The sequence below is a fragment of the Lampetra fluviatilis genome, chromosome 2, assembly GCF_964198595.1.
Source record: "Lampetra fluviatilis chromosome 2, kcLamFluv1.1, whole genome shotgun sequence".
Classification (NCBI taxonomy): domain Eukaryota; kingdom Metazoa; phylum Chordata; class Hyperoartia; order Petromyzontiformes; family Petromyzontidae; genus Lampetra; species Lampetra fluviatilis.
Window position 1 is genome coordinate 30499512 of NC_136276.1, and position 25331 is coordinate 30524842.

The following is a 25331-nucleotide window of genomic DNA, read 5'->3' on the forward strand; positions in this document are numbered from 1 at the left end:
AGAGTAGCTCGTCAGCTTCACGGGATTTGTGTCGTGTTGTGCCGCTGCTGGTGTTGCTGCTGATTGTTGATCGGCATTTTTTTCTCTCCCTGTTTTTCTTCAACCCTCTTGACCGAATCGGCTACAGCACTTCTCCACTGCATGCTTCATAGGTGGCTCGCTAACATAACTTCAACAGCATGTAAACTCTTTCTTCTAGATTTGAAGCTTTCGTGACTGCAAGGATTCATACTCTTAGGTTTTTTCGGTAAAGTCACGTGCGTGTGTGACTTTACCGAAAAAACCTAAGAGTATAAACTCTTTCTTGATTGTTAAAGGCTTTACGGGCGTGTTTGGTCCACATACCTGTCAACCCATACGTTTACCCGTGTTCTTGTCCAGGGAAATTGAGTTTTAAGGTCCATACGGCGTACAACCGTTTCAATATGGGAAAACAAAAATTGTCAATTTGTTTGTGTTTCTCCCTGGTGATGGAACTTTGTAGGATGAACGTTGAGATTTATAACGGCACGGGGTGACCAATGCGGTCTGTAGTAAGGAAGGCACTTATGAGGGGTTGACAGCAATGGGTCCGTGAAGAGTGAGTGGGTGGGTGAGTAATTAAGATATTGCATACAATGGCATGTCAGCCCTCATTCTTTCCCCGCCCCACTCGACATTACGACATGACCTTGGAAGGTGCCTTATAAAAAGTTAGGCTTTGACAATGCGAGCTAGCAGAGGTGGTTAGCCATCAAACCAGGGTCCACAGCGGAGGCAACAGCAGCTGACAATTGTGTTCGAATCTATAAGTGAAGAAGTTGCGACACAATCTGTAATTTTAAAAACATCTGTAATTTGGTATTGTCAAAGTATTGTTTTATTTAATTACCACAGTAAATTTTTCATCAATTATCAGACGAGTAATTATGCCTCGCCACGACCTGCCAGCGAGGATGACGACGGTGGTGATGGTGGTGGTGATGATGGCCGTGGGGGTGTCCTGTGCCCTGGATCCTGACGCCGACCTCACGTTCAGCACCGAATTATCTCCGGACAAATTCCACGTCTCGTGGGCGTTCGACAGCGACCAGATCGTCCTGGAGGCTCGGGTTCGCACCCGGGGCTGGGTTGGCCTGGGGCTGAGCTCCACGGGGATGATGGCCGGCTCTGACGTGGTGGTCGGATGGGTGGACAGCGCAGCCGGTACCCATCTCGTGGTGAGTGCCGAGCCGCGGGCAACGCGGTCCTCTGTCCACTCACCACAACACTCCCCGGTGTTTTCCAGAGCGTAGGCTCTCTGTTTGTCTCTCTCTCTCCTTATATTGACCCCCCCCCCCTGTTGGAGGCGTATTGATGACTGAGATACTGCTGTGATGGCGATGGTATTAATAATTGTGGATGAGGTGGCCTTGGTCACGATGATGATAACGGTGATGGGTGATAATCATAGGTGGGACAAAGTCATTGTTATGCAAGTCCAAGTCGAGTCGCAAGTCATCAAATTCATGACTCGAGTCTGACTCGAGTCCAAGTCACATGACTCGAGTCCACATCTCATAGGTGGGACAAAGTCATTGTTATGCAAGTCCAAGTCGAGTCGCAAGTCATCAAATTCATGACTCGAGTCTGACTCGAGTCCAAGTCACATGACTCGAGTCCACACCTCTGGTGATAATGATAAGGATAGTGCTGCTGTTAGTTCTGGTATCGATGATGGTACAATGGTGTTGGTAGTAGTGAAAGTGACGTGATGAAAGTAACTTAGGTAATGGTGATGCAGTGATGATGTTTAGTTTACGATGGTAGTGATGATGGTAGTCTAGGTAATGGTGACATAGTGATGGTAGTAATGATAATGGTGGTTGTAGTGGTGATGTGATTGGTGTAATGCGTGGCCACGCTGCCTCTAAACCCACACGAGAATCATTTCCGCGCCCACATAAAACCCTCCTGCATCAACCCATAACTCGGGTTCCATTCCAAAACCAAAGAGGTGACTAATGACATTCTTCCAACCATGGAAACACTCCCTGAGCTTCAACACTTTTTCGGCTCCTGCATTTGAGTGTTTGGCCGCTTTTATGAATGGGTGTTTGGCTTGTGTGGATGCGAAGAAACCAGATCACCCAGAGAGAGAGAGAGATAATCCACCACGCACACAAGGGGACGAACACTCAAAATCTCAGCACACATGGATTTACGAATCCATCACAGCCTAAGCCCTGCGATACCTGGTATTCCCAATGTGTGTGCTGTCAACATCAGTGCGATACAATTTTACTCAAAGTTGTTTTCATCTGGCTCATCGCTTTCCTTAAAAAAAACCTTCACTCAAACGGTGATAGTTTTTAGGGGAAATCTCATCGCCGTGTTTGCAGTTTCCTAAAAAGAAAACTGCAAACACAAGGACCGCCACGTGTGTGTGCGTCCAACTCCTGAGCCTATTTAAACAAGGCAGGAGTGCTTTCAATGGGAAGGTCGCACGACAATTGGGGTGCTGCGTTTGACATGGAGATGCCATCTCCCTCGCCTGCTATGAAGGAGGCAGTGGAGTTCGATCCCGGACCCTGACGCGTTTAAATGATTTGGCTACTACTATGAATTCCCACGTGTGGTGATGATATAAGGCACTGTCGATGAGCTATCATGTGTGGCCAGGTCGCCTCTCACCTTGGTCCATTTTTCATCCCCTTTATCCCACCCCCACACCCGCATTGGGCTGCTGCTGTGCGGTCAGGACGGACACATCGAGGGGGAGCGGAGCCTGGTGCGGGACGCGAGCCAGGACTACAAACTCGTGCGGCTCAGCCAGAACGACACCCACACGGTCATGCGCGTGGTGCGCGCGCTGCGCACGTGTGACGCCAACGACAGGGATATCACCGTGCGTGTTGCACACACACACACGTGCACACACACGTGTGCACACACGTACACACACACACGTCTACACAAACATACGTGTACACACACGTGTACACACACACACGTGTACACACGCGCACAGACAAATACAAAGATCCCCCCTTATAGCCTTTAACAAGCCGTTCGGGCAAGTTCTGTTAACGAGCACCCGTGAAGACCAGAACGGCACACGAGGGGGTGGTTGATCAGCACCATGCCGGACCGCCTTTGTCTCCCCAGTGGAGATCTTTACACATCACACCAGTCACTCATTTTGAGGCTGAGTCGACCTTGTGCTACCCTCTTAGACTCCATGTGTAGACCACAGGTCACTCAAAGAAAGGAGGCATCTGATAGGACCCTCCGTCTCGTGGCGTGAAGCCGTGAGTCGTGGCACAATCGGGACGCAATTGGCGGAAATGTGACAACGATTTTAATTCGACGGTATCCTACTAGAGCTTACATGGGGGTAAGGGCTGGAAAGTCACGCGAAGGTCGACCATAATCCAGGTGCAATACTCTGGATGTACTGACGAACAAACACAATTATCTTTTGACGAATGCCAGCTTAGGCTTTTAAAATGCAGAAAATGGTCACTTTCACACTCAACAAGCATCGTAAACTTGGCAATAAACCGTACCGCCCATCCTTCACGAGCTTCGCTTCACGATGGAGCAGTGCCATCGACACAAGGCAATACATCAGCTATTGGTCGTAAAATAAATCCATATATAAGAAGTGCAGACATATTGTCCTGTGTAAACCATTTAGTTAAACACAAAGTGTGTAATCAAACAATTATCTGGTGATGCTGCTGCGTTGTCGGCGGTCCACAGGCACAAGAAAAACAACAAACAACATTCATAAATAACTCTTTGGCCTGAAAGAGATTGCTATATAAAATATGCGACATTCATAAACGCCACCAATTAAATTATTTTCATTTTAAGGCCACGGTGTTATTGGCGAATGTTTTGAGTTTTATTTGTTTCATGAAGAGACTTGTGATAACCTTGTAACCCGCGCCTGTTTGTATTCGTAATTGATTTTCGGGTCAGATCGCGTAAGTAAAACGTGTTTCGTCAACCCTCCGCCACCCGACACCGCCAGTGAAGAACGTGTTCACGTGACAAATACACGTGTCAATGTATCTCTGATTTTCAGCAGCAGCACCACCCGTATTGTTGGAGAGCGATCCACGCAACATTTTAACACATTGGGTACGAAGTTTCGCTGGCAGTTACATCGTCAGCCAGTTGCCAGAATCAATTGGCCGTGTCGGGGGGAGGAGGGTTGACGACACTTCGTTTTACTTACGCGATCCGAGCCCAAAAATCGAATCATATTTTGAGAGCGAGAGTGTCACGTGACAAATCATTGCGACGTCTGCAAACACAGCACACGCACGCGCGCATCATGCTCGAAGGCACGACCCCGGCTCTCATCCTGTGCAGTATTGTTTATCTTTCTTGCAGACCTTCCTGCCGATTGTACACACGTAGCACGTGATCAAATGTGGCCGGTGTCCTTGCACAGCTGCACATCGGAAAAGCAGGGCTCCGTTTATTATTCACTGGGTAGTCATTTGACGAGGAATGCAAAGTGTTGTTTATCTCACAATGTAAGCCGAAATATGTTCACAAACGTATGAATGAAAAACATTTACAGTTGGGTGGAGCAGCTAAGTTAATTAAGACGCGAGAGTATTTGTGATGAAAAGTAACACTTGACCTACTCAATGTTTTATTCATGACTCAAGTTGATACAGGGCAACAACTAGAATGTTACACGAGGTGGTTGACCCAGATAATTGTATTGTCGATTCGATTACTCGAATTTATTTCGTCTTAAAACAGTAAAACAAATTCCGTTATGGTGCACATATAATCTACAGCGGCCGCCTCCTCCCCCTTGAGTATTACTGCTTAGTGTTGTTCATTCAAATGTCCCCATTACTAACTATAGGGACTCCTCTACTTACGAACGAGTTAGGTTCCAGAGGTCTGTTCGTAAGTCGATTTCTTTCCTTCTGTCGATTCCTAACATGTTGTACGGCATGTACACTAAACACAGAAATTACTTTAAACGTTGTATAATCTCCTGTAGATGTAGATGCGACTGGTTCTTCATGTTCTGCAGATGTAGATGCTACCATCGCCATCTATTACGCGGCAGTTGAACTTTTACGGATAGGTTTGTTCATATCTCTGAAAGTTCGTATGTCGAATGTTTGAAAGTAGAGGAGTCCCTGTACTGCACGTACACATTTACTGAGTCAAGCAGTCCACTTAAAGAGTCCGTATCCTACAGCGTTAACAGCAGACACTTTCCCATCGTCTCACGCCACCACTGAGCAATGTCATCACCGACAAGGGTTCTCGCAGTGGTGGCAGTAATAACTGAACGTGACGCCTTTCCACCTCCCCTTAAAATGTTCTCAAATGTTCACACCCAGCAATGTTCTGAATCATCAAGCCTTGTTGACCTGCGTGTGTGTCTGTGTGTCCACTCGTGCAGGAGGACACGGTGCGTCTGATCTGGGCCTACAGCGGTGAAGACCCAGCGAGCGAGACTCAGATCCAGTACCACGGCGCGACCACGCGGGGCTCCAAGAGCGTCCAGCTTCTGAGCCACGGATCTGCCACCGAGCAGCCCTTGCCTCCAGATCACGACTCCTTTAGCCTGGCTTTTGACAAGGTGTGTGTGAGCCCCAAATCACGCACGGGCGAATATCCCCCGTACGGACGGCATTATTTAGATTATTTTGCTGCTGTAAATTTCCACATGATAAGCCACTCTGTTGAGCTATCATTCGTGGCCAGGTCACTTTTGAAAAATAAGTGAACACCCCAGTGGGCTGTGTCTGATAAGATTAAATTGCTTAGTTTCATTTGTATTTTTTGTTAAATTGATTTGTTTACCTTACCTATACTTTGCACTACTATCGTGTGTTTATGTTGTTGTAACGTTCTGACCCGCCCCTGCTGAACATGTGAAAACGAGCTTTATAGCTCATTGGATTCCTCCAGTATAAATAAATATTCTGATTCTGTTAGCACGTTGGGGGTCAGTGCCATAAGTCTCGGCGCTTACACTCCATGGCCCCGTTGGGTTCGTTGCTGGATATTTTTTCCCCCACTGATAAGAAACGGGCAGTAACCCAACAAATATGTCATGTTGAGTAAGTCAACGTTGGTTGACATTGGATCAACGTTGTATGTTAACTGGGAAATCAGTTATATTAACACGTAAATCAATCCATAAGTATTTTTTTTCGATGATATTCAAAAGTCATTTTTGACTAATTGCATTAAAAAATGAACTACATTTATTTTAGCGTAAAGAGAGACGAGGGCACGACGAGGCAGTCTGACCGGCAGCTGTTGTTATGTGGAGCGCTGCGGTGGCGAGATGTTAACTCCCTCGACTGGTATGCAGGAGGTCGTGGGTCGTGTGGATTTTTCTCCGAGTCCTCCGGTGTTTCCCTCCACATTTATAAACATGCGGTTAGAGCATTTAGCTGCTGTAAATGTCCACATAAACCACTCCCTGAGCTATCATTTGTGGCCAGGTCGCGTCTGAAAAAAGAGCGATATTGCTGGTAAAAATAAAACATCGTTTTTTAATAGTTTCGTTTTCTCTGTCTCCCCTCGCCGTGTCCGCTTCCAGTACACGATCCCGACCGTCTCCACTTACTACGCGTGCAAGCTCGTCTCTCTGCCCAAGCTCAGCAAGAAAAATCACCTCATCAAGGTTCACAGCGGGGAAAACACTGCACGCACACTTCCACTGATGTCGCTTGCTGTGCGATGGAGCTGAGGGAGCGTGTTTGTGGGAAGGCGGGGAGTGGGCGCGTGTCGTCATCACCGTTTTTGGCCCGTTGACATTGCAACACCCTGTGTCACAACGTTGTCACCTGACACGGTAGTGGAGTGTAACATTTACGACGCAAGAAATTTAGCTTTTTGTCCTTCATGATGAATCTTTAAGCATATGTGTTGAACCCTGCCCTTTCCCGTGTAACTTCGCCTGCTACCTTACCCGCCGTGTTGTCCGCGTGGCCACTGAAAAAGAGCTTCCCCAACTCACCTGGAAAACCCCCCCCCAAAATATGTGAGTCTCAAGACTCTTTAATCGGGAGGGTGTTGCATTGGGATGTTGGGCAAGTGACATTATTAAGTGTTTGGAATGTGACAGGAGACTAGAGCATCTACAGCAGGCTTATATGTACAGGGTGGTCCAGATGTTTTGTAACCCACATTGAATTATCCAAACTGACTATTTTTAAAGCTACATTTATTTAAAACAGAAACGAATATGCAAACGAAAAAACTTCTAGGGGTCAATTAATTGGGAGTCACAAGACATCTGGAGCATCTTGTACAAGCTGACACACTCCAATCTTCTGGCCACCTCGCAGTCCGTGCCTGTACAAGTAGTGAGCTGGTATTCCTAAGCAGTCACCCACCAAATCAGGCACTTACTCGGCTCAATCCCACTTGGCTTGGGATATCTGACGATATTGCAGTGCATTGAGGGCGATTGACTTTTAGAGAGTGGCTTTGATGCTTCGTCCCCTTTAACATGTAAAGTTGGACCAACGTTGCCCCCAAGTTGGATCAACGTTGCGTCAACGTTAGTCAAACGTTGGACCAACGTTGGTCCAACAGTTTGTAAACAAAATGTCAAAGTTGGTCCCGTGTGTTGCACGGCCACCCATGCGTTCTTCACGTGTGCACCCCCTCCACTGCGTGTGCAGGTGGAGCCCATCGTCCAGGCCGGCAACGAGGCGTTCGTGCACCACATTCTCGTGTACGTGTGCCTGGACAACGTGAACGCGTCCCACGTGGGAGTCACGCACCAGTGCTACCACCCCAACATGCCCGACTCCTTCTCCACCTGCACCTCCGTGCTTGCCGCGTGGGCCATTGGCGGCGGGGTGCGTGGTAACCCCGCACGCACGCTCGAATGCACACGCGTCACCCATCGCACATCTGCGCTGACGATTGTGTGTTTGTGTGTGTTCGTATCTGTATTCTCATATTCGCATGCACGGTGTTACTTTGTGTGTGTTCATCTTCTTGGTTCTTTCGGTAAAGTCACGTAGAAGGGAAGTAATAAAATAATAAAAATAAAACATAATAAAACAATTCTCACGACGTTTCGGCCACAACGCAAGCAGCCGTCCTCAGGCGAAGAATGAGAACATTATCAAGCTAGGAGCTTATATAGGTGTAGCGAGGAGGAGCGCCTTAACAAAAGAATGTGCATATGAAGAGGAATTTAGCATACCAATGGGCAATGAGTAGGAGGTGGGCGGAGGGGTTTCAAAGTACCATTATGCCCATGCATTATGCAGGATCAACAGCACCACGGGGGGGCGCAAGGAACAGCGTTAATAAAGGAAAGGAATGTTAATGATATGTAGCTGCATTTACCAAACAACCACGTAGAAAACCAAAGTAAAAACTACATAAAAAACTAAAATATAAACTGATACTTACTATACTCTACAATAAGCTGAGTTACTAACAACAAATAATAAATTGCAATTCTACGTCGTAAGAAGTATATAATATACTTCCATCTAAACTTTATTCTCTTAGCATATACAGTACTATATACTGCCATAGATAAACCCAACATTAAATTATATACTGTATTGCTGTAAACCACCCTATACTTTATACATTTTAATATAACACTATGTATTATTCAACTCACCCTAATGTGTATCGAAATGGTTTATTACGTCCTTCCAATGATTGCTAAGCCTGAATCCATCTTCTCGGTTAAAATTGTCTCTGTGTTTGTATATGTGGATCGCCTCATGAACGAATCTCTCATGATAGCCAGATGGCTTGCAGAGAACCTCCGTCTTGGAGAAGTCAATGTCATGTGAGCCCACTGAGTTGTAACAGTGGTCTGCCACGGCTGAGGTGTTTGTCCTACCGTGTTTTAGATCAGCTTTATGTTCACGAATGCGGTCTGAGACGTGTCGTTTGGTTTCCCCAATGTAACTGCTACCACAGAGGCAACTTAGTTTGTAGACGCCAGGGTACTGTATGTCTGGAATCACATCTTTTACAGACGGTACCAGATCACGGATTTTATGTACTGTGTTGAATCGGACCTGGATCTTGTGTTTAATCAGGATTTTGGAGATCTTTTTTGTGACCCCAGCAATGTAGGGTAAGGTGATGGTCTTGAAAGGCTCCTCAACAGGATCTTTCTTGATGGTTGGAGTGATGGCTTTGCGGATTGTGTAGTCGGAGTAACCATTAGCCTTAAGAGCTTGGCGTACGTGTTGTTTGGTAAATGCAGCTACATATCATTAACATTCCTTTCCTTTATTAACGCTGTTCCTTGCGCCCCCCCGTGGTGCTGTTGATCCTGCATAATGCATGGGCATAATGGTACTTTGAAACCCCTCCGCCCACCTCCTACTCATTGCCCATTGGTATGCTAAATTCCTCTTCATATGCACATTCTTTTGTTAAGGCGCTCCTCCTCGCTACACCTATATAAGCTCCTAGCTTGATAATGTTCTCATTCTTCGCCTGAGGACGGCTGCTTGCGTTGTGGCCGAAACGTCGTGAGAATTGTTTTATTATGTTTTATTTTTATTATTTTATTACTTCCCTTCTACGTGACTTTACCGAAAGAACCAAGAAGATGAATCCCTGCAGTCACGAAAGCTTTAAATCGAAATTTGTGTGTGTTGTTCGGTGGTGCTGCCATCCCGACCTTCATAGGTGCCCGTTAACAGCACTTGCTCCTGCAGTTTGTTCAGGCTATGTGGGTGATCTTTGTATTTATATTGTTTGGGGAGCGGTGGTTGTCGCGGTTAGTGCACTGTATTTCGAACCCGGTGACCCGAGTTTGAAGCGGTGCTGGGCCCACCCCTAGGTCGACTCAGCCTCAAATGAGTACCTGGTGCGGTGCGTGAACATAGCCACGTGGTGCTGACCACCCACCCCCTCGTGTACCGTTTCCTGCTTTCATAGGTGATCGCTAACAAGGCTATACGGGGGCATCTTTGTCTTTGTGTGCCTGTGCTACAGACGTTTGACTACCCCCCCGAGGCCGGGTACTCGCTGGGAGCGCAAGGAGACCCCAAGATGGTCCTGATCGAGATGCACTACGACAACCCCGGGCTCGTGTCAAGTACGGGACGCACCTTGAAGCATGGTGTCGCTAATCAGGGTGGGGGGAGGGGTGTTGCAATTAATTGAGTAGCCTCTAGGTGGGGAAGGATCGCATGAAAACACTAAATATGACGTGAAAAAACATTGATTGTTATCCGATTCGGTGCACGTATTGAAGGATGAACAATCCATGCCAGTCAATGGATTGATGGGTCATTAACTCCCCTATTTATCCACCTCTTCACTCATCGCCACCACTACCACCACCGGTTCGAGATCTACCACTGGATACATTCATCCCATATGAACACCCACAATCCAATAACGCCTGTGCCCTGACTGTGTTACTCAACGTACTTGAACCTTCTCAATCTGGCAATATCCGTGCTCCAAATCCAGTTTCGGCTGACGGCAAACTCCAGGCCATTGCCCTGCTCGTTCTGTTCCTGATCGAGATGCACTCCGTAAACCCCGGGCAGGTGCTAGGTACGGGACGCACTCACCTGTGCGCGTGGCATGGCTCGTTAGCCAGGCCCTTCCGAGAACCATCGCCTGTTCTCGAGCCACTTACTCTCCAAATCGTCTCCACCTTCCTGCCATTCCGACTCCATCATGATCATCATCACCCATTTTCCCTTTTCCCCATGATTTGTGTCCACTCTATACTGCACTAGATGCACACAGATGCATTATAATACTGTATTCTGACATTTGACAATACTATCAATCGGCAGAGTTACCATGTGCTCTGATAAAGGGTCATTGCCCGGAACATCACCATTTATATAGTATTTATTTTATCAGAGCAAGTTTGTTTGCATGTTCACCACAAGTACGTGTGGTTAATGCAGACTTTATTGCTTAGCAAACGGTTTCCATTTGGTGTTTGAACACCGTAACGCCTGTTTTGTTGCCAGAAAGGGTAAAACCTATTCTTATTTTTTCATACATATTATTTATTTCAGCGGAGTGTGTTATTGATGAATGATTAGGCTTTGTTTGCTTTATAACCAGGCCAGAGTCCATTGTGCCTGTCTTTTTTGAAGGAAGCAGTGAAAAATACAAATTTATCACGAATAATAATTAAGCATTATATATATTTTATAAATTAAATTTAAGATTATACATTTAACTGGTTGCAAATCACGGACACGCAAACCTAATAGGTTGGTCTGGAAATGGCAAGCACGGAGAAAAATGTCAGTGGGACATCTCACGGACTGCGATTAAGAACAGCCGATGTTGATTTACAACAACAAAAAACCTTGTAAAACACGACGCGATTTGAAGTGTGCCCCCCCCGCACCTCTTGCGCTCACAACGACCACCACCACCAGACGTGATCGACAGCTCCGGCCTGCGCTTCTACGTCACGCCGCAGCTGCGTGCCTACGACGCCGGAGTGCTGCAGGCCGGCGTCGGTGTCAACAACCTTCACTTCGTGCCGCCCGGAGCCTCCTCCTACACGAGCTACGGTGTCTGTCCCACCCAGGGATTCGCCACCATCGATCACAACGGGACCTCGCTGCGAGACGCGATGCCACGTCCGAGGGGCGTGATGCTAGGTAGAGAGGTGAGGTGCCCCATAGGACCGACAACATCCACTCACCTGGTCCCTGTCTACCTACGAACCCCCCCCCCCCCCCATGCCCAATGTCTCGAGTGGTAACCGCACAACAACACCACCCGTCGACCACCCAGCACCCGTGATATATGGATCTTTGTAAATGAACTGCCGGATGGTTTCCCCGATTCACGGTGTGTGTCGGGCATCGGGGTCGATTGCCCGAGCTTCTTCGCCATGCTGCTCAGGCCGGGTTGGTGGTTGGAAAACCTGTTTCATGCAGTAAGATTCTGAGCCCATACACGATGGCCCCCAGTCCCACAGTCATCCTTCCAACAACGGCTGGCAATCATTGTGTGAATGATGAACACCGCCGCTGTTAATGGGACAATAAAATCTGGCGATGCGCAAACGTGGACAGTGGTAGAAGTACCGTTGAACAACGGTAGGGCCCTTGAGGCCTGGGGTTAAGAACACCTCTTGTTAAGCTACTCGCCCGTGAAGGTTGGCTGAATCAGCTCTATTAGGTGCCTGTGTTGGAACCCCTTGGGCCCCTCTTGCAGGGTTCGCTGACCGACTCGTGTCAGGTGCAGTCCTCTTTGGTGACCCGTTGCTAGCTTGCCTATCTTGCCCCATTGCGTACACCTATGCCCATCACTCTCCTCATTGTCCCCTTCCTCTTCTCTTTAAATTTTTTCTCTCTCCTCTGCTTCTCTTTCCTGCCTAGGTTCATTTTACTTTAGATGCATTCGTCCGTGCCGGACACGGCGACCCCCCACCCCTTCCCCCGTTATATATGTATTTGTTTGCTCGATTGCAAATATAACTTAAAAAGAGGAAGCAAATTAATTGGAACAAACACTCTAAAAGTGTGGGCCTGACCGGTGGAGTGCTACGGCCGAAGAGAAAAATGGACGTTGTGTTCACACAGGCGACGCAGAGCGGAGAGTTGAAGGTCTTCGCTTCGCTCCTGCATGCTCACCTGCTGGGCAGGGCCGTCCAGCTGCGGCACTACAGGTGAGTGCGACGCTCGTGGCAAGAGCAGCACGAGGCTGATGATACGCCCATTCTGGTCCTTTACAAAGCGTCACAATGCGGCGATGTTCACGAGGCTTTAAGAGTTTACGCGATAAAAGATTGCAACTCAAGTGGCACCGGTGTCAGCTTGAACCAGTGAACTGTTCGTCACACGGCAAGTGTTTACACAATCATCAGGCGCTCGCAGCATGCAATTATTTAATTTGTATTTGAATTGAGAAGATTGGTGAATGTGTAAATGCGGCGTCGATATATTAAAACAATATATGATTGGCAACTTTTTGGGCAACGGCCCTGATTCACAGCTCTTCTTCATGTGCTTTGAAGAAGAGCCATTGCCCAAAACGTTGCCTATTCATCTACTTCTCCTTCTAAGGCTGAGCAGTGTTATTGACGAATGTGTGGAGTTTGTTGCCATTTACCTATTACATTTTTGCACTCCATGGCAAAGTCTACACCACTGCCAATTTGGAAAACCAGGTCCCAGTCCAACACTCACCCAGTGTTCACTGTCGCTTTGGCCAGGGCTGGAAAGCAAATCGACGAGCTGGGTCGCGACATGGGCTACGACTTCAACTTCCAGGAGACGCGCTACCTGAAAAAGCTCGTCTCCGTGATGCCGGTGAATACCTAGGGGCCGATAATGATCGCTCACATGTGGGACCAGCTGCAGAATTATAAAATTAAAATACCGAGTCATGTAGGCCAAAGGTTCGGCTGCCATTTGTGTGACCGCACAAGACTCCTTTTAAACCAGGTTTACTACTCAAGCGTTGTAAGTGTAATGAAGGACTCCGAATGTCGCACTTCTTGGATCAAGTTTATTGACCTCAACAACAACGTCCAGTGCCCACCAGCAGCCAACACAACTCCCTTGCTTTCCGTCTCCTAAGCACCACCTCCTCCCCCTCTCTATTCCCTTGTATCCTCTTCTAACTCCCCCACTCCAATCTCCACCCATTCCCTTCCTTCTAACCAATATCTCTGCTCGCCTTATAACAGTCCACAACGGACCCCCTTTCAAATATCCCCGCCTTCTCCCTCTTTCAACCTTCCAACCAATCACCATCTACTCATCTAGCAAGCCATGGCATTGCTCGCCTTGCGCAGTAGCGCCTCCTCGTGACGGTTGTGGTGTTTATGATATCCATGGTCACCCCCATGTCCTACAAACACGCTATCCAAGTATATCTGACATCCTTACATAATCGGCAGGTATCAATTCGCCTCGCTTGCGAAAGGATGAATTGTAATTGATCGAGGGTCACGTTGATACAAGTATAGATTTTTTTTAAACATTGTGGTGTAGTATATTGCGCTGCAAGTGTCTGCCGGGTTCGCGTTAGCCAATCACAGACAACATATGCAAATAAGACAATAATTTATTCTCATGCCAATGATTCAATGCATGCATCGTGAGCTTATAAATAATCAATTATACACGAGCATGGTTGATTATTTTACCTTTTTGAGGACCTTGTGTTTCACGCCAATGTTTTGTTGCATTTGATTTCAGGGCGATTTCATCATCACAGAGTGCCTCTACAACAGCAAGGACAAAGCCACGACAACCACGGTAAATTAAATCTAAACGCCTCCAAGTATGAATTATGTTATATGGTGTCTTAAAGAAACGTACGTATGTCCGTATGTATGTTGCACTTCTTTTGCACCGTACGTAGCCAACCCTGATAAGCGTTACCGACACAAGTGCTGGGATCCTCCTGCCCTCCTCTCCATCAACAACGTCTCACAATCTCTCTACCCCATGATCCCATCTCTCACGCCTTTCTCCCCACAGGGTGGGCTCAGCACCCAGGAGGAGATGTGCCTCGGCTTCCTGCACTACTACCCCAAGGTGAACGTGTCGCAATGCCTCAGCGTTGTCAACTTGACGGAGCTGGCGCCCGCCCTCGGATACACCGTCATGCCGTGAGTTGTAGTGGAATGATTCATCGGATGGTATATATCAGCGTTGACTAATATACCGAACGCTGTGATCTCTATTTGTCGATCTCAACGGGCTCTGCAATCCATCAGCAACCTTTGACCACCGATTACCCATGTCGATTTAACCTTATAATAGATATACAGTGCTTGTATCATCTATTGGTCGACATTATTCATTTTTATGTATGAATGTTTGGTTGGCGATAAGCCCACTTACTTTTTGTAACGGTCAAGATTATGTATCTAACCTGTGTATGTTCTCTAATCCACTTGTTCCTCTTTTCTGTCTCAGTGTCATCCTAAGCGTACATCTCTCCAGTGTTCTTTGTGCCCCTTTCAGACACTACCTCCATTTGCACAGAGATTTGGAGTCTCTGGCCCCTCGAGTTCCCACCTGGTCAAACTAAATAATAATAATTCAAATGTATAATGCGCATTCCATCCTAGGATCCCAATGCGCAATGCATAAAAAGCAGGAAACAAAAACAGAAGCAGGGCAACCGACAAAACTAAAGAAGGGAGGCCACTTTAAAGAGATGGGTTTTCAAAGCAGACTTCAATATATTGCCCGATTTCAAGTGGCAAGGCGTTCCATAGCTTGGGTGCCACACTAACAAAAGCCCGATCGCTAAAAGAGTGCAACCTAGACCTGTGGGAGCGCTGAGCGGTTGAAAATCAGAAGATCTTAAGGACCTTGATAGAATATATAAATGTACTAGTTCCTGCAAGTAATGTGGGGTGAGCCCCTTTAAAGCCTTATAGCTAAAATCTTGACTGAAAGCTTTCGTGACTGCAGGAATTCATATTCTTTGGGTCTTTCGGTAAAGCCACTGAAAGACCCAATCACTACCCCTATCACTGCCCCAACCCCTCCTCCTTAACTACTCCCACCTGTCCTCCTATCACCATAACTACACCACTATCTTATGCACACTTTCATAATTGTTGTAAAGCGCCTTGGATTGGGAGGCTTGGTAAATCCATATAAGTTGAGATAAGCCAGCAACGTGCATTATTGATTGCCGATTAATGCTGAAGTTCCCACACCGCGTCGGAAGGCCAAAATGCTTCATGCTCCGCGTGTTATCTGCCCACCTCACAGTGATTACCCACACGCGGTCATAACCCCCGAGGCGGACAAGGGGAAGGCGATCTTCACCGTCTACGACAGCGTGAACTGGACTGAGCAGACTATCCGCTCTGTGGAAAAAGCGACGCGAACGGCCAACCATTACGCGGTGCACATGGACACGGTGAGAGGGGGGCTATGTTGGGAGATGGGGTTGACAATGAACCGCATATTAACAGACTGTTAGGGCAATCGCTATTAGCGAGCACCTACAAAGGCTGGCAAGGAACATGAGGAGGTGGGTGGCCAGCACTACGCCCGATATTGCCTCCCTCGTGGCAATGTTTACACATTGCACAATGTACTCATTTGAAGCTGAGTCGACCTAAGGGAAGTCCAGGGTCTGTTCAGATTATCGTTACTGGTGTTGGCCGTGAGCGCGTTGTAATACATTGGGCTAACCACTACACTACCACTCCCCAGACGCACAGAACATATTACAGAGATGTAAGAATCATATTGACCTGCTTACCTTCTATATTCCTCAAACCCCCTTCACCCATTCCCACTCTCAACACTTCCGCAGAATGGGTACCAGTATTTCCCTTATCAGAGAATCCCCGAGATCCCTGCGGACCCCGAGGCGCCACCCTGCAACCCCACGAAACCCACCACGACAACTACCACGAAACCCACCACGAAGTCCGGAGATAAGGGGGCAGCACCGAGCGTGCACCCCCACGGGAGTTGGCTGCACCTGCTCCTGACCATGCCCATCGTTGTCTTCGCTCTGCTGTTTGCGGAGCCTCTCCTCGCCTAACTCGCGGAATAAAGAGGCTCAAGAGATCTGATTTAAAAAAATATGATTGCATTCACGACGTGTGAGAAATCAATTATTTGTGATAAACATGTGTTGTATCTGACTTGTAAGGGTCGGAATGCATCGATTTACCACGCTTACCTGCGCCGTCTACATGGAGTGCTACGGAGTGTGCTGCTGCTCCGCTCACCCATTGTTCTCCCGTGCTCATTAATTCTAACCTACTGGTCTGCCCTTCTTGCCTAATATTCCACCCTCCGCCTCTCCCAATGTCGTGAATAACTTATTGCGGTTGGCCCAGTGAACCTTTTCCTTTTGCGCCCATACAATTTTAAGCCAATTTAGGGGCACCGCAATGTAACCTGTCCTGTGAGGGTCGGCCAATCTCCTGGCACCGGGAAACCGTGGGACTCTTTCTCTAGGGGCCCTTCGGATTAAAACCCGATGTGCCAGGCAATCCCCCGCTAGGACACTACATGGGTGCAAGTGCTGCATGTGTGCGTGTGTTCAGGGTGGGGGCTGCAGAGTTGCTCCGTGGTCGTGGCACCACAACCGCCGCGGTGAGAGAAGCATACCGGAGAGGTCGGGATTTTTGTTGAGCTGAGTTTGAAAGTTAAGGAGTTTATACGCACACAAGAAATTGGAGAGCATCCTTGAGTACAATCGCGAGGGGTGATGCCACACTGAGGCCGGTGTCTGCTATGCGTAATACGGGCAGTCCTCAACCGACAAATAGGTTCCGTTCCAGAGACCCATTCGTAAGTGGGTTTGTTCATATCTCGGAACTAAATATGTAATTGTACGTACTGTACATAAAACATCTTGTGGTTCAACATAAGAGGGACACTCATCAATAATAAAGTTTGCACATTTACATGTCACACTGTAATAAATACTATAAAGTAAATAAGACAAAGTAAAGTACCACGAAAAGAAAAATAATCAGTTTTACTTTCATTTACCTCGAGTCCTCATGCTGGCTTGCTTGTTGGAAGGGGCGCATTGAGTCCCCACAATTGCACACACGATCCCCTGTATACTCTTAATAGACTGGTGGGGCAAGTGCTGTTAGCGAGCACCTATGAAGGCCGGCACGTGACACGAGGGGGTGGGTGGCCAACACCACACCTGGCCACCTTTGTCTCCCTCGTGGCGATATTTACAGAGATGCATCAGGTACTCATTTGAGTTTCAATTTAAAGTCATCTGGCCACATGGCCGGCCTGCTCTAGACCAATTTCTCGACCACATCAATTCCATACACCCAGCCATCAGATTCACCATGGAAGTCGAAAAAGATGGCAAGCTACCCTTTTTGGATGTCCTAATTAAAAGGAGACCAGATGGTTCAATGAGCCACTCTGTCTACAGGAAAGCCACCCATACGGATGCTTACCTAAAACCGGATTCCCACCACCATCCATCCCAGAAGAATTCCCTCATCAAGACTCTATACCATAGAGCCCAATGCATTTCCGACCAGGAACACATTGCCAGTGAACTAAAACACGTACACCAAGCTCTTAAGGCTAATGGTTACTCTGACTACACAATCCGCAAGGCCATCACTCCAACCATCAAGAAGGATCCTGTTGAGGAGCCTTTCAAGACCATCACCTTACCCTACATTGCTGGGGTCACAAAAAAGATCTCCAAAATCCTGATTAAACACAAGATCCAGGTCCGATTCAACACAGTACATAAAATCCGTGATCTGGTCCCGTCTGTAAAAGATGTGGTTCCAGACATACAGTACCCTGGCGTCTACAAACTAAGTTGCCTTTGTGGTAGCAGTTACATTGGAGAAACCAAACGACATGTCTCGGACCGCATCCGTGAACATAAAGCAGACCTGAAACACGGTAGGACAAACACCTCAGCCGTGGCAGATCACTGTTACAATTCAGTGGGCTCACATGACATTGACTTCTCCAAGACAGAGGTTCTCTGCAAGCCATCTGGCTATCATGAGAGATTCGTTCATGAGGCGATCCACATATACAAACACAGAGACAATTTCAACCGAGAAGATGGATTCTGGCTTAGCAATCATTGGAAGGACGTAATAAACCATTTCGGATCTTAACTGATTGTGTTCACGTTTACGGTGACTCTCAGACCGCGTTCCACTCACTGGCATTGTATTCTCCGCAGGGAATGGATTCTTTGCACTGCTACTCTCCCATTCTCATATTTCGTTGCTGCCTCTTAGTATCTTTCACACGACGGTCAATGGTACAGTGTATAATAACAAATAGTATAACATTTATATGCTTAATACAATGTACAAAGTAATATATAGTATCGTAATTGTATAGTGAATATATAGCAGTGTGATATACATTAGGGTGGGTAGAATAATACATAGTGTAATATAACAATGTATAAGGTGGTGTATAGTAATACAGTATGTAATTTAATGTTGGGTTTGTCTATGGCAGCATATAGTACGGGGCAGACCTGTTTGATGTAAGGGAAAAAAGTTTAGCTGGAAGCATATTATATTTTTTGCGACGTAGAATTGTAATGTATTACTTACTGTTAGTAGCTCAGCTTATTGGAGAGTATATTTAGTATACTGATGATACTATGAAGTTTATACTTTAGTTTTTTACGTGGTTGTTTGGTTGCTGCAGCTGCATACTATTCACATTCCTTCCCTTTGTTGGTGCTGCCCCTGCCCCTGCCCCCTCCCTTTGATGCTGCTAATCCTGCATAATGCATGGGCATAATATGACTTTGAAAACCCCCCGCCCACCTCCCACGCATTTCACAATTAGCACTATTCGCATTCCTGCATTTCCCATAAATATGCTAAATTCCTCTTCAAATGCAAATTCTTTTGTCAAGGCTCTCTTCCTCCTCCCTCACAGCTTAAATAGACACTCCAAACCTAAGACGTGTCATTTAGACTCTGTCTTATCGACAGACATGTTCTTCACCTGAGGATGGCTGCTTGCGTTGTAGCCAAAACGTCGTGAGAATTATTTTATTATGTTTTATTTAAATTTTTGTATTACTTCCCTTCTACGTGACTTTACCGAAAGAACCAAGAAGATACTCATTTGAGGTTGAGGCGACCGAAGGGAGGCCCAGGACCGGTTCAGATAATCGTCACTGGTGTTGGCCGTGAGCAAGGAATCGAATTCGAGTCGCCAGGAGCGTAGCGCAGCGTGCTAACCGCTACACTACTGCTCCCCACTACACACAAACGCACACACTCACTTACACACACACGTGCAAGTGAACACACACTCCGAGTGGGATTCTGGGACTGATTAACATATCGCGGTGGGTTGCTCCGCCGAACAAAATAGTTCAGCGGTTTGGGTCGTACACACGACTGGATGTTCACAAGTCAAATGGTTAAAATTAATAACATCTTATGGCGGTTCATTCGTAAGTCAGACGTTTGTATCTCGGGAACTGCCTGTGCAATGAGATGTGCTTCTGTGTGCGTATGCATGTTTGAACTTCTTTCACACCGTACTTAGCCAATCATGTTAATCGGAGGTGCGGGGCAAGGACAACAAACTAAACACAAAAAGTGTGCACATTTCAAGGGACTTTGGGGTCACCATCACAGTTGATTCACACCACACAACTCTCAAAGAAGCTGACTACTGAAAGCTGGCACAATTATGAACTTGTGTGCCGAGCTGAGAGTTGTGTGATACAGGTAGGAACAACAGGTTCCATACTGCCCACCAGGGATTATTTGTCTGTCGTGCATACCACGGCCCCGCCCCACCGGGGGTGCCGACCAATGGGAGCGGTGGGTTGGGGTTGGTAGAGGGGGGGTTAGTGGGGGGGGTTAGTGGTGGGGGGGGGGGTGCACCGCCGCGACTCGGGCCAATGAGGAGACGGGCGATGTTGCTTTCACAAAATGGAACTGGGGGAGGGTGGCTCCATTCATAAAATGGAAGCCTTGAAAAGACAAAAAGCGGATCTTTTTGCCTCGTGTTTCTTTCAAAATTCCCAGCCTAAAGGTGATTCAGTTTGTCCAAAAAAGCAAATGCATCCCTTGTAAAAGGTAAAACAAATTAATGCATTTCTAGGTTAACATGAAGCATATAAATTAACCCCCCCCCCCCCAATAAAATATACTTTACGGAGTATTATATAACAATGCATATTACAGGTAGGAACAACAGTTCCACACTGCCCACCAGGGATTATTTGTCTGTCGTGCATAGCCACGCCCTCGAGTTGTATTTCATAGAGCGCTTCGGGCGGGCTCAGCACCACGTGACGCGCCGCCCCACGCAGCTTGCGCCGCGTGACACGGATCGCACGAATGCACTGTCCAACCAAGTTCCTACCTGCCCACTCCGAAGGAACGTGTTTTTATTTTGCGATTCGGTGAGGGCTGGCTGACTTTTTTAACCAGTTTAGTTTGCATTGCGTGTATATGTTTTTTTATACATTTAAAAAAATTAAATCTGGCAATGAAGTGAGTTAAGTGGATAATTGTTTGGTTCACTCTGACCACAGAGCACCTCCAAAACTCACCTCTTTAAACTGCCATTTACCCCCCTAGTTATCCCCATTTACCCTGGTTCTGTTAATTCATGCTTTCCATATATAGCCAGCCTGCCCTGTCGCTCTCCTCTCGTGAATCGTAACGAGTGGACAGGTCGGCTAATTAGACAAGAATAACAAAATAAAACACGCTTTAATGAAATGTACCTACCGTACTCGTAATGGCAGAACTCCACGACTCCAGGAAGTGACCCCACAGCTTGCCATAACGAAAGGGCCCGTGGTGATTTACAGGCAACGTGAGTTGAGCGTGGACAATTAGACCCGTAAAAAAGATTGTTTAAAATTTATTTTATCTTATTTTTAATAATGGAATATAGTATTGTCATCAGTATGACATAAATATACCAAGTTTGCAGTTGATAGCACATTTGGAAGTGGGTATAAATTGAGTTACAAGATTTTTTAAGGATACGACAACAGACGGAGTGAGTTAAATGAAAGCGCGTAAAATAATACGTTTGGAGATGAGTCCTCCTGAGAAGTGGGCGACTCCACAACAGATGAGCACCAGAGGTTTGTGAAACGGCAACGATTTATTTCAAAGTGGCATTCCAAGGAGCATGGCCAGACACGTCCTCATCGCCCTCAATGTCACCCAACACCTCGGCTCAGTCCCTCACCACGGAACCCACCCCAAATCTTAATTATGATAACAGCCTCTTATCATATTTAAGAACATTTAACATACAATTCACAACAAATATTTGAAACGAAGCAATGCATACTTGTATTTAATAATACAGCAATTATCGATATGTAAATTAGGGAAATCATATTTTACTGACAATAAATATATAAAAAGTATTCTTTCTTGTATCCGAATCACTTTTTCTGTTCACCCCATAAACTCAACGTTAAATTCAGGCTGCAAGCTGCCCATTTTGTGCATTCCCAAATGAACAGCACAACGCAACACAATAACACCAAATGTTATCAACTATCACAAAAAACAACTTTTATTTTCATCACTTAAACATTCGAATTATCTTCCAACTACGTCATATCTATTGATTCGAGTTAGATTGTTAAAAAATAAGCAAGTTATAAACAACCGTGAATATGTAATGTAGTAACTCGGCGGGAGACGACTTCACGGGTAACACACTCTTTATTTTACCAAACTCGTTCACAGGTGACTAACACCTACTTTGTATCTCGGGTGACAAACACCCACTTAGTATCGCGGGTGACAAACACCCACTTAGTATCTCGGGTGACAAACACCCACTTAGTATCTCGGGTGACAAACACCCACTTAGCTACCCTGGCGACTAACGCCCACTGAGCTACTCGGGTGACCAACACCCACTTAGCTACTCGGCGACTAACGCCCACTGAGCTACTCGGGTGACCAACACCCACTTAGCTACTCGGCGACTAACGCCCCTAAGCTACTCGGGTGACCAACACCCACTTAGCTACCCTGGCGACTAACGCCCACTGAGCTACTCGGGACACTCCCTGCCCGGGGTATCCGTCTTGACTGTGGGTCCCCAGCCCGACCCACGTGGGCGTCGGACCCCGGGTCCCACAGTCTCGCCTCCGAGCCACACAGGGCCCCGGTCCCTACAAGGACGGCGGGACTAGGGGTCTCGGGGCACTAGGTCTTCAACTCCGTCTTCTGGTCTTCAACTGGGTAACTCTCCCCGAGTGCTCTCGCGCGTCCCCCTTTATACCCCACCTGCGGACGTCGCTGCGAGCACCCATCCTATTCGACCAATCACTGGGCGCTGGCTACGATCCTGTTTTCCCACATCTCAGCGTGCCTCAGCACCCACGCCGCGCCGCCCCGTCATCTGTCACTCCCGGCGCGCGCGTCCACACCACGCCCACAACGCGTGCCCAACCCCGCACCTCGCGCCGCCCCGTGATCCATCACTGTCACAGTCGGCGCACGTCAACACCACCACTACATCACCCCCTACCACATAGCTCGCAGCCGACCCGGCTGCTATAAAAATATACAAACCCCCCTGTGTGCCCCGTAACACAACACAACAACAAGAACAACAACTAACGTAACAACCCAACACAACGCGAACACTACCATCCGCAACCATCAACCAATGCCACCGCGACAACAGAACAATATATACAATCCGGCGAGTGACAATAGCAATGTGTATGCAGCAAGAAAAATGAATGGAAATTTTTTTTTTTCTCTCCTCTCTCGACTCGTGCAGCGTCCCATTCTTTCCGAGCGTCCCTACAACGGGACATTACCCCGGCAGAGGGGAACACCGGGCGAGCTCGGTGTCGAAAAAAACGTCTTCATGAAAATTGTTGTGCCCTAGCCCGAGTCCGCCTTGCCGGTCCGTCGTACGGCACCAGACGCGGTTAAACGTCCGGTGGTGCCGGCGGTTCAGGAAGACATCGGCCAGGCATCGAGGACCCGTGCGTGCCGCGGGGTTCAGGCTCCCGACGGTCAGCAGCCGTCAAGCCCGAGGCACCTGGGGGTGGGTCAGGTGGAGACACGTGAGGATCAGCCTGCGACACCTCCCTCCCCGAGTCGACGGTCACATCACACGCCCGGTCGTTACGGCACAGAACGGGGTCACACGGTGCCGCATAGGGCTTCAGTCGGGAGGGGTGCACGTACCAACGGCGTTTTTCCCATTTAATCTGTATACTCTGGGGTCGTGCAACCCGCACAATTTCCACCGGTCCCCTCCAAGGTCTCAACAACTTGGGGGACGTAGCCAACGGTGCATGTGGACAATGCAGCCAGGCCTTATCGCCTGGTTTCCAATCATGCGTATGCACCCTCCGCCCATGCAATCTCTCGTTCGCAATTTGCCGAGACCGCGAATTCAACCTCGCCGCCTCCCGCGCTTCAGTCAATTTGGCGATATTAAATTTGATGTGGTCTGCCAATTTTGATTTTGCACGTGGCTGGGAAATCCCCAGTTGGACGTCCATGGCCGGATCGGCCTCCCGCCCATACATAAGAAAAAATGGGGAAAACCCCGTCGCCGCATGAGGGGCCATTCGATAGGCCGCGAGTACCCCCGGCACCTGTAAGTCCCAATCAACCTGATCGTCGCAGACCTGTTGGCACAACATAGACGTAATCGTCCTGTTCAGACGCTCAACCATCCCGTCAGTCTGCGGGTGGTAGGGGGAAGTACGCACTTTCTTTGTACCCAACAGGTCGCACACCTCGCGCAACAAAACGCTCGAAAAATTCTTTCCTTGATCCGTCAGCAAGCGTTCGGGGGCGCCCTTGTCCAAAACATAGCCCTGGACGAAGGCGTCCGCCACCGCTGCAGCCGACTGGTTGGCGAGTGGCCATGCCATGGGCCATCGGGTGAAGTATTCTACGCCAACCAGCAGGAACTTATTTCCCCTTGGTGTAGCAGGAAAGGGCCCCAAGATGTCCAACGCAACTAATTCGTTTATGCGCGAAACTTGAATGGATTGCAGCGGTGGATTAGCTGCCAATGGTGGCGGTTTTCTTTTGGCGCACCCTACGCATCCCTTAAGAATATTCGCCACGTCGTTACCCATCCCCGGCCAATAATAGTCTCGCTGGATTAGGGCGAGCGTTTTGTGAAAACCCAGATGCATGAGCCGTTCATGAGCTGCCAGAACGACCCTACCCCGCATAGCAACAGGCACAACGAGCACGTGACGCCGGGACATGTTGTCCCACTTCATCAAAAGGCCCTGTCTGCACACCCAGGAACCGACCCGCGCATCCCCTACCTCGGGAGCGCCAACTTTTCGACGTAGCGTAAGTAGGGAACCGTCGGACATTTGGAGACGGCCCCACTCAATGAGGGGCAACGACAACAGCGAATCCCTCCCCGTGGGGGCGTCGACTCCCGGCGTGTCAGTGGCGGCGAGCGCAACTCCCGGGGTGCCGGCGACCGGGGGTTTGCACCGCGCCGATCCCAACAAACATGTGCAGTCCGTGCACGGTGGAAACCGCGACAAGGCGTCCGCATTTGAGTGTCGCAATCCCTTGCGGTAAATCGTCGTGAATTGGTAGTCCTGAAGGACCTCCAACCATCGGGACAATTGGCCCGATGGCTGTGCTACGCGCATAGCGTATTGTAGAGCCGCATGGTCCGTACGGACCGTAAAATGACGGCCGTAAAGATACGGCCTGAATTGCTGTGTAAAAAACACAATCGCTAACAATTCACGACGAGTTACGCAATAGCGTTGTTCGGCGGGGGAAAGAACTCTACTACCGTAGGCGACCACCCGTTCAACCCCCCCGACCACCTGTGAGAGCACCCCCCCGATACCCGTGTTGCTGGCATCTGTGTCAAGCAAAAACGGTTGTGTGAAATCGGGGTAACACA

The 25331-nt window shown here is 48.0% G+C and overlaps 1 protein-coding gene across 1 annotated transcript; it reads left to right on the forward strand.

The window, feature by feature from the left end:
* The first annotated feature begins 902 nt into the window (after nt 1-902).
* LOC144938387 (DBH-like monooxygenase protein 1) lies at nt 903-16476 on the forward strand. Its single transcript, XM_078866196.1, has 13 exons — nt 903-1199; nt 2720-2866; nt 5405-5584; nt 6557-6640; nt 7647-7826; nt 9952-10054; nt 11373-11608; nt 12531-12616; nt 13163-13259; nt 14154-14213; nt 14439-14569; nt 15690-15840; nt 16243-16476. Exons 1-13 carry the CDS (start codon nt 909-911, stop codon nt 16474-16476), a joined length of 1980 nt encoding a protein of 659 aa, XP_078722322.1. The 5' UTR covers nt 903-908.
* Nucleotides 16477-25331: the final 8855 nt, after the last annotated feature.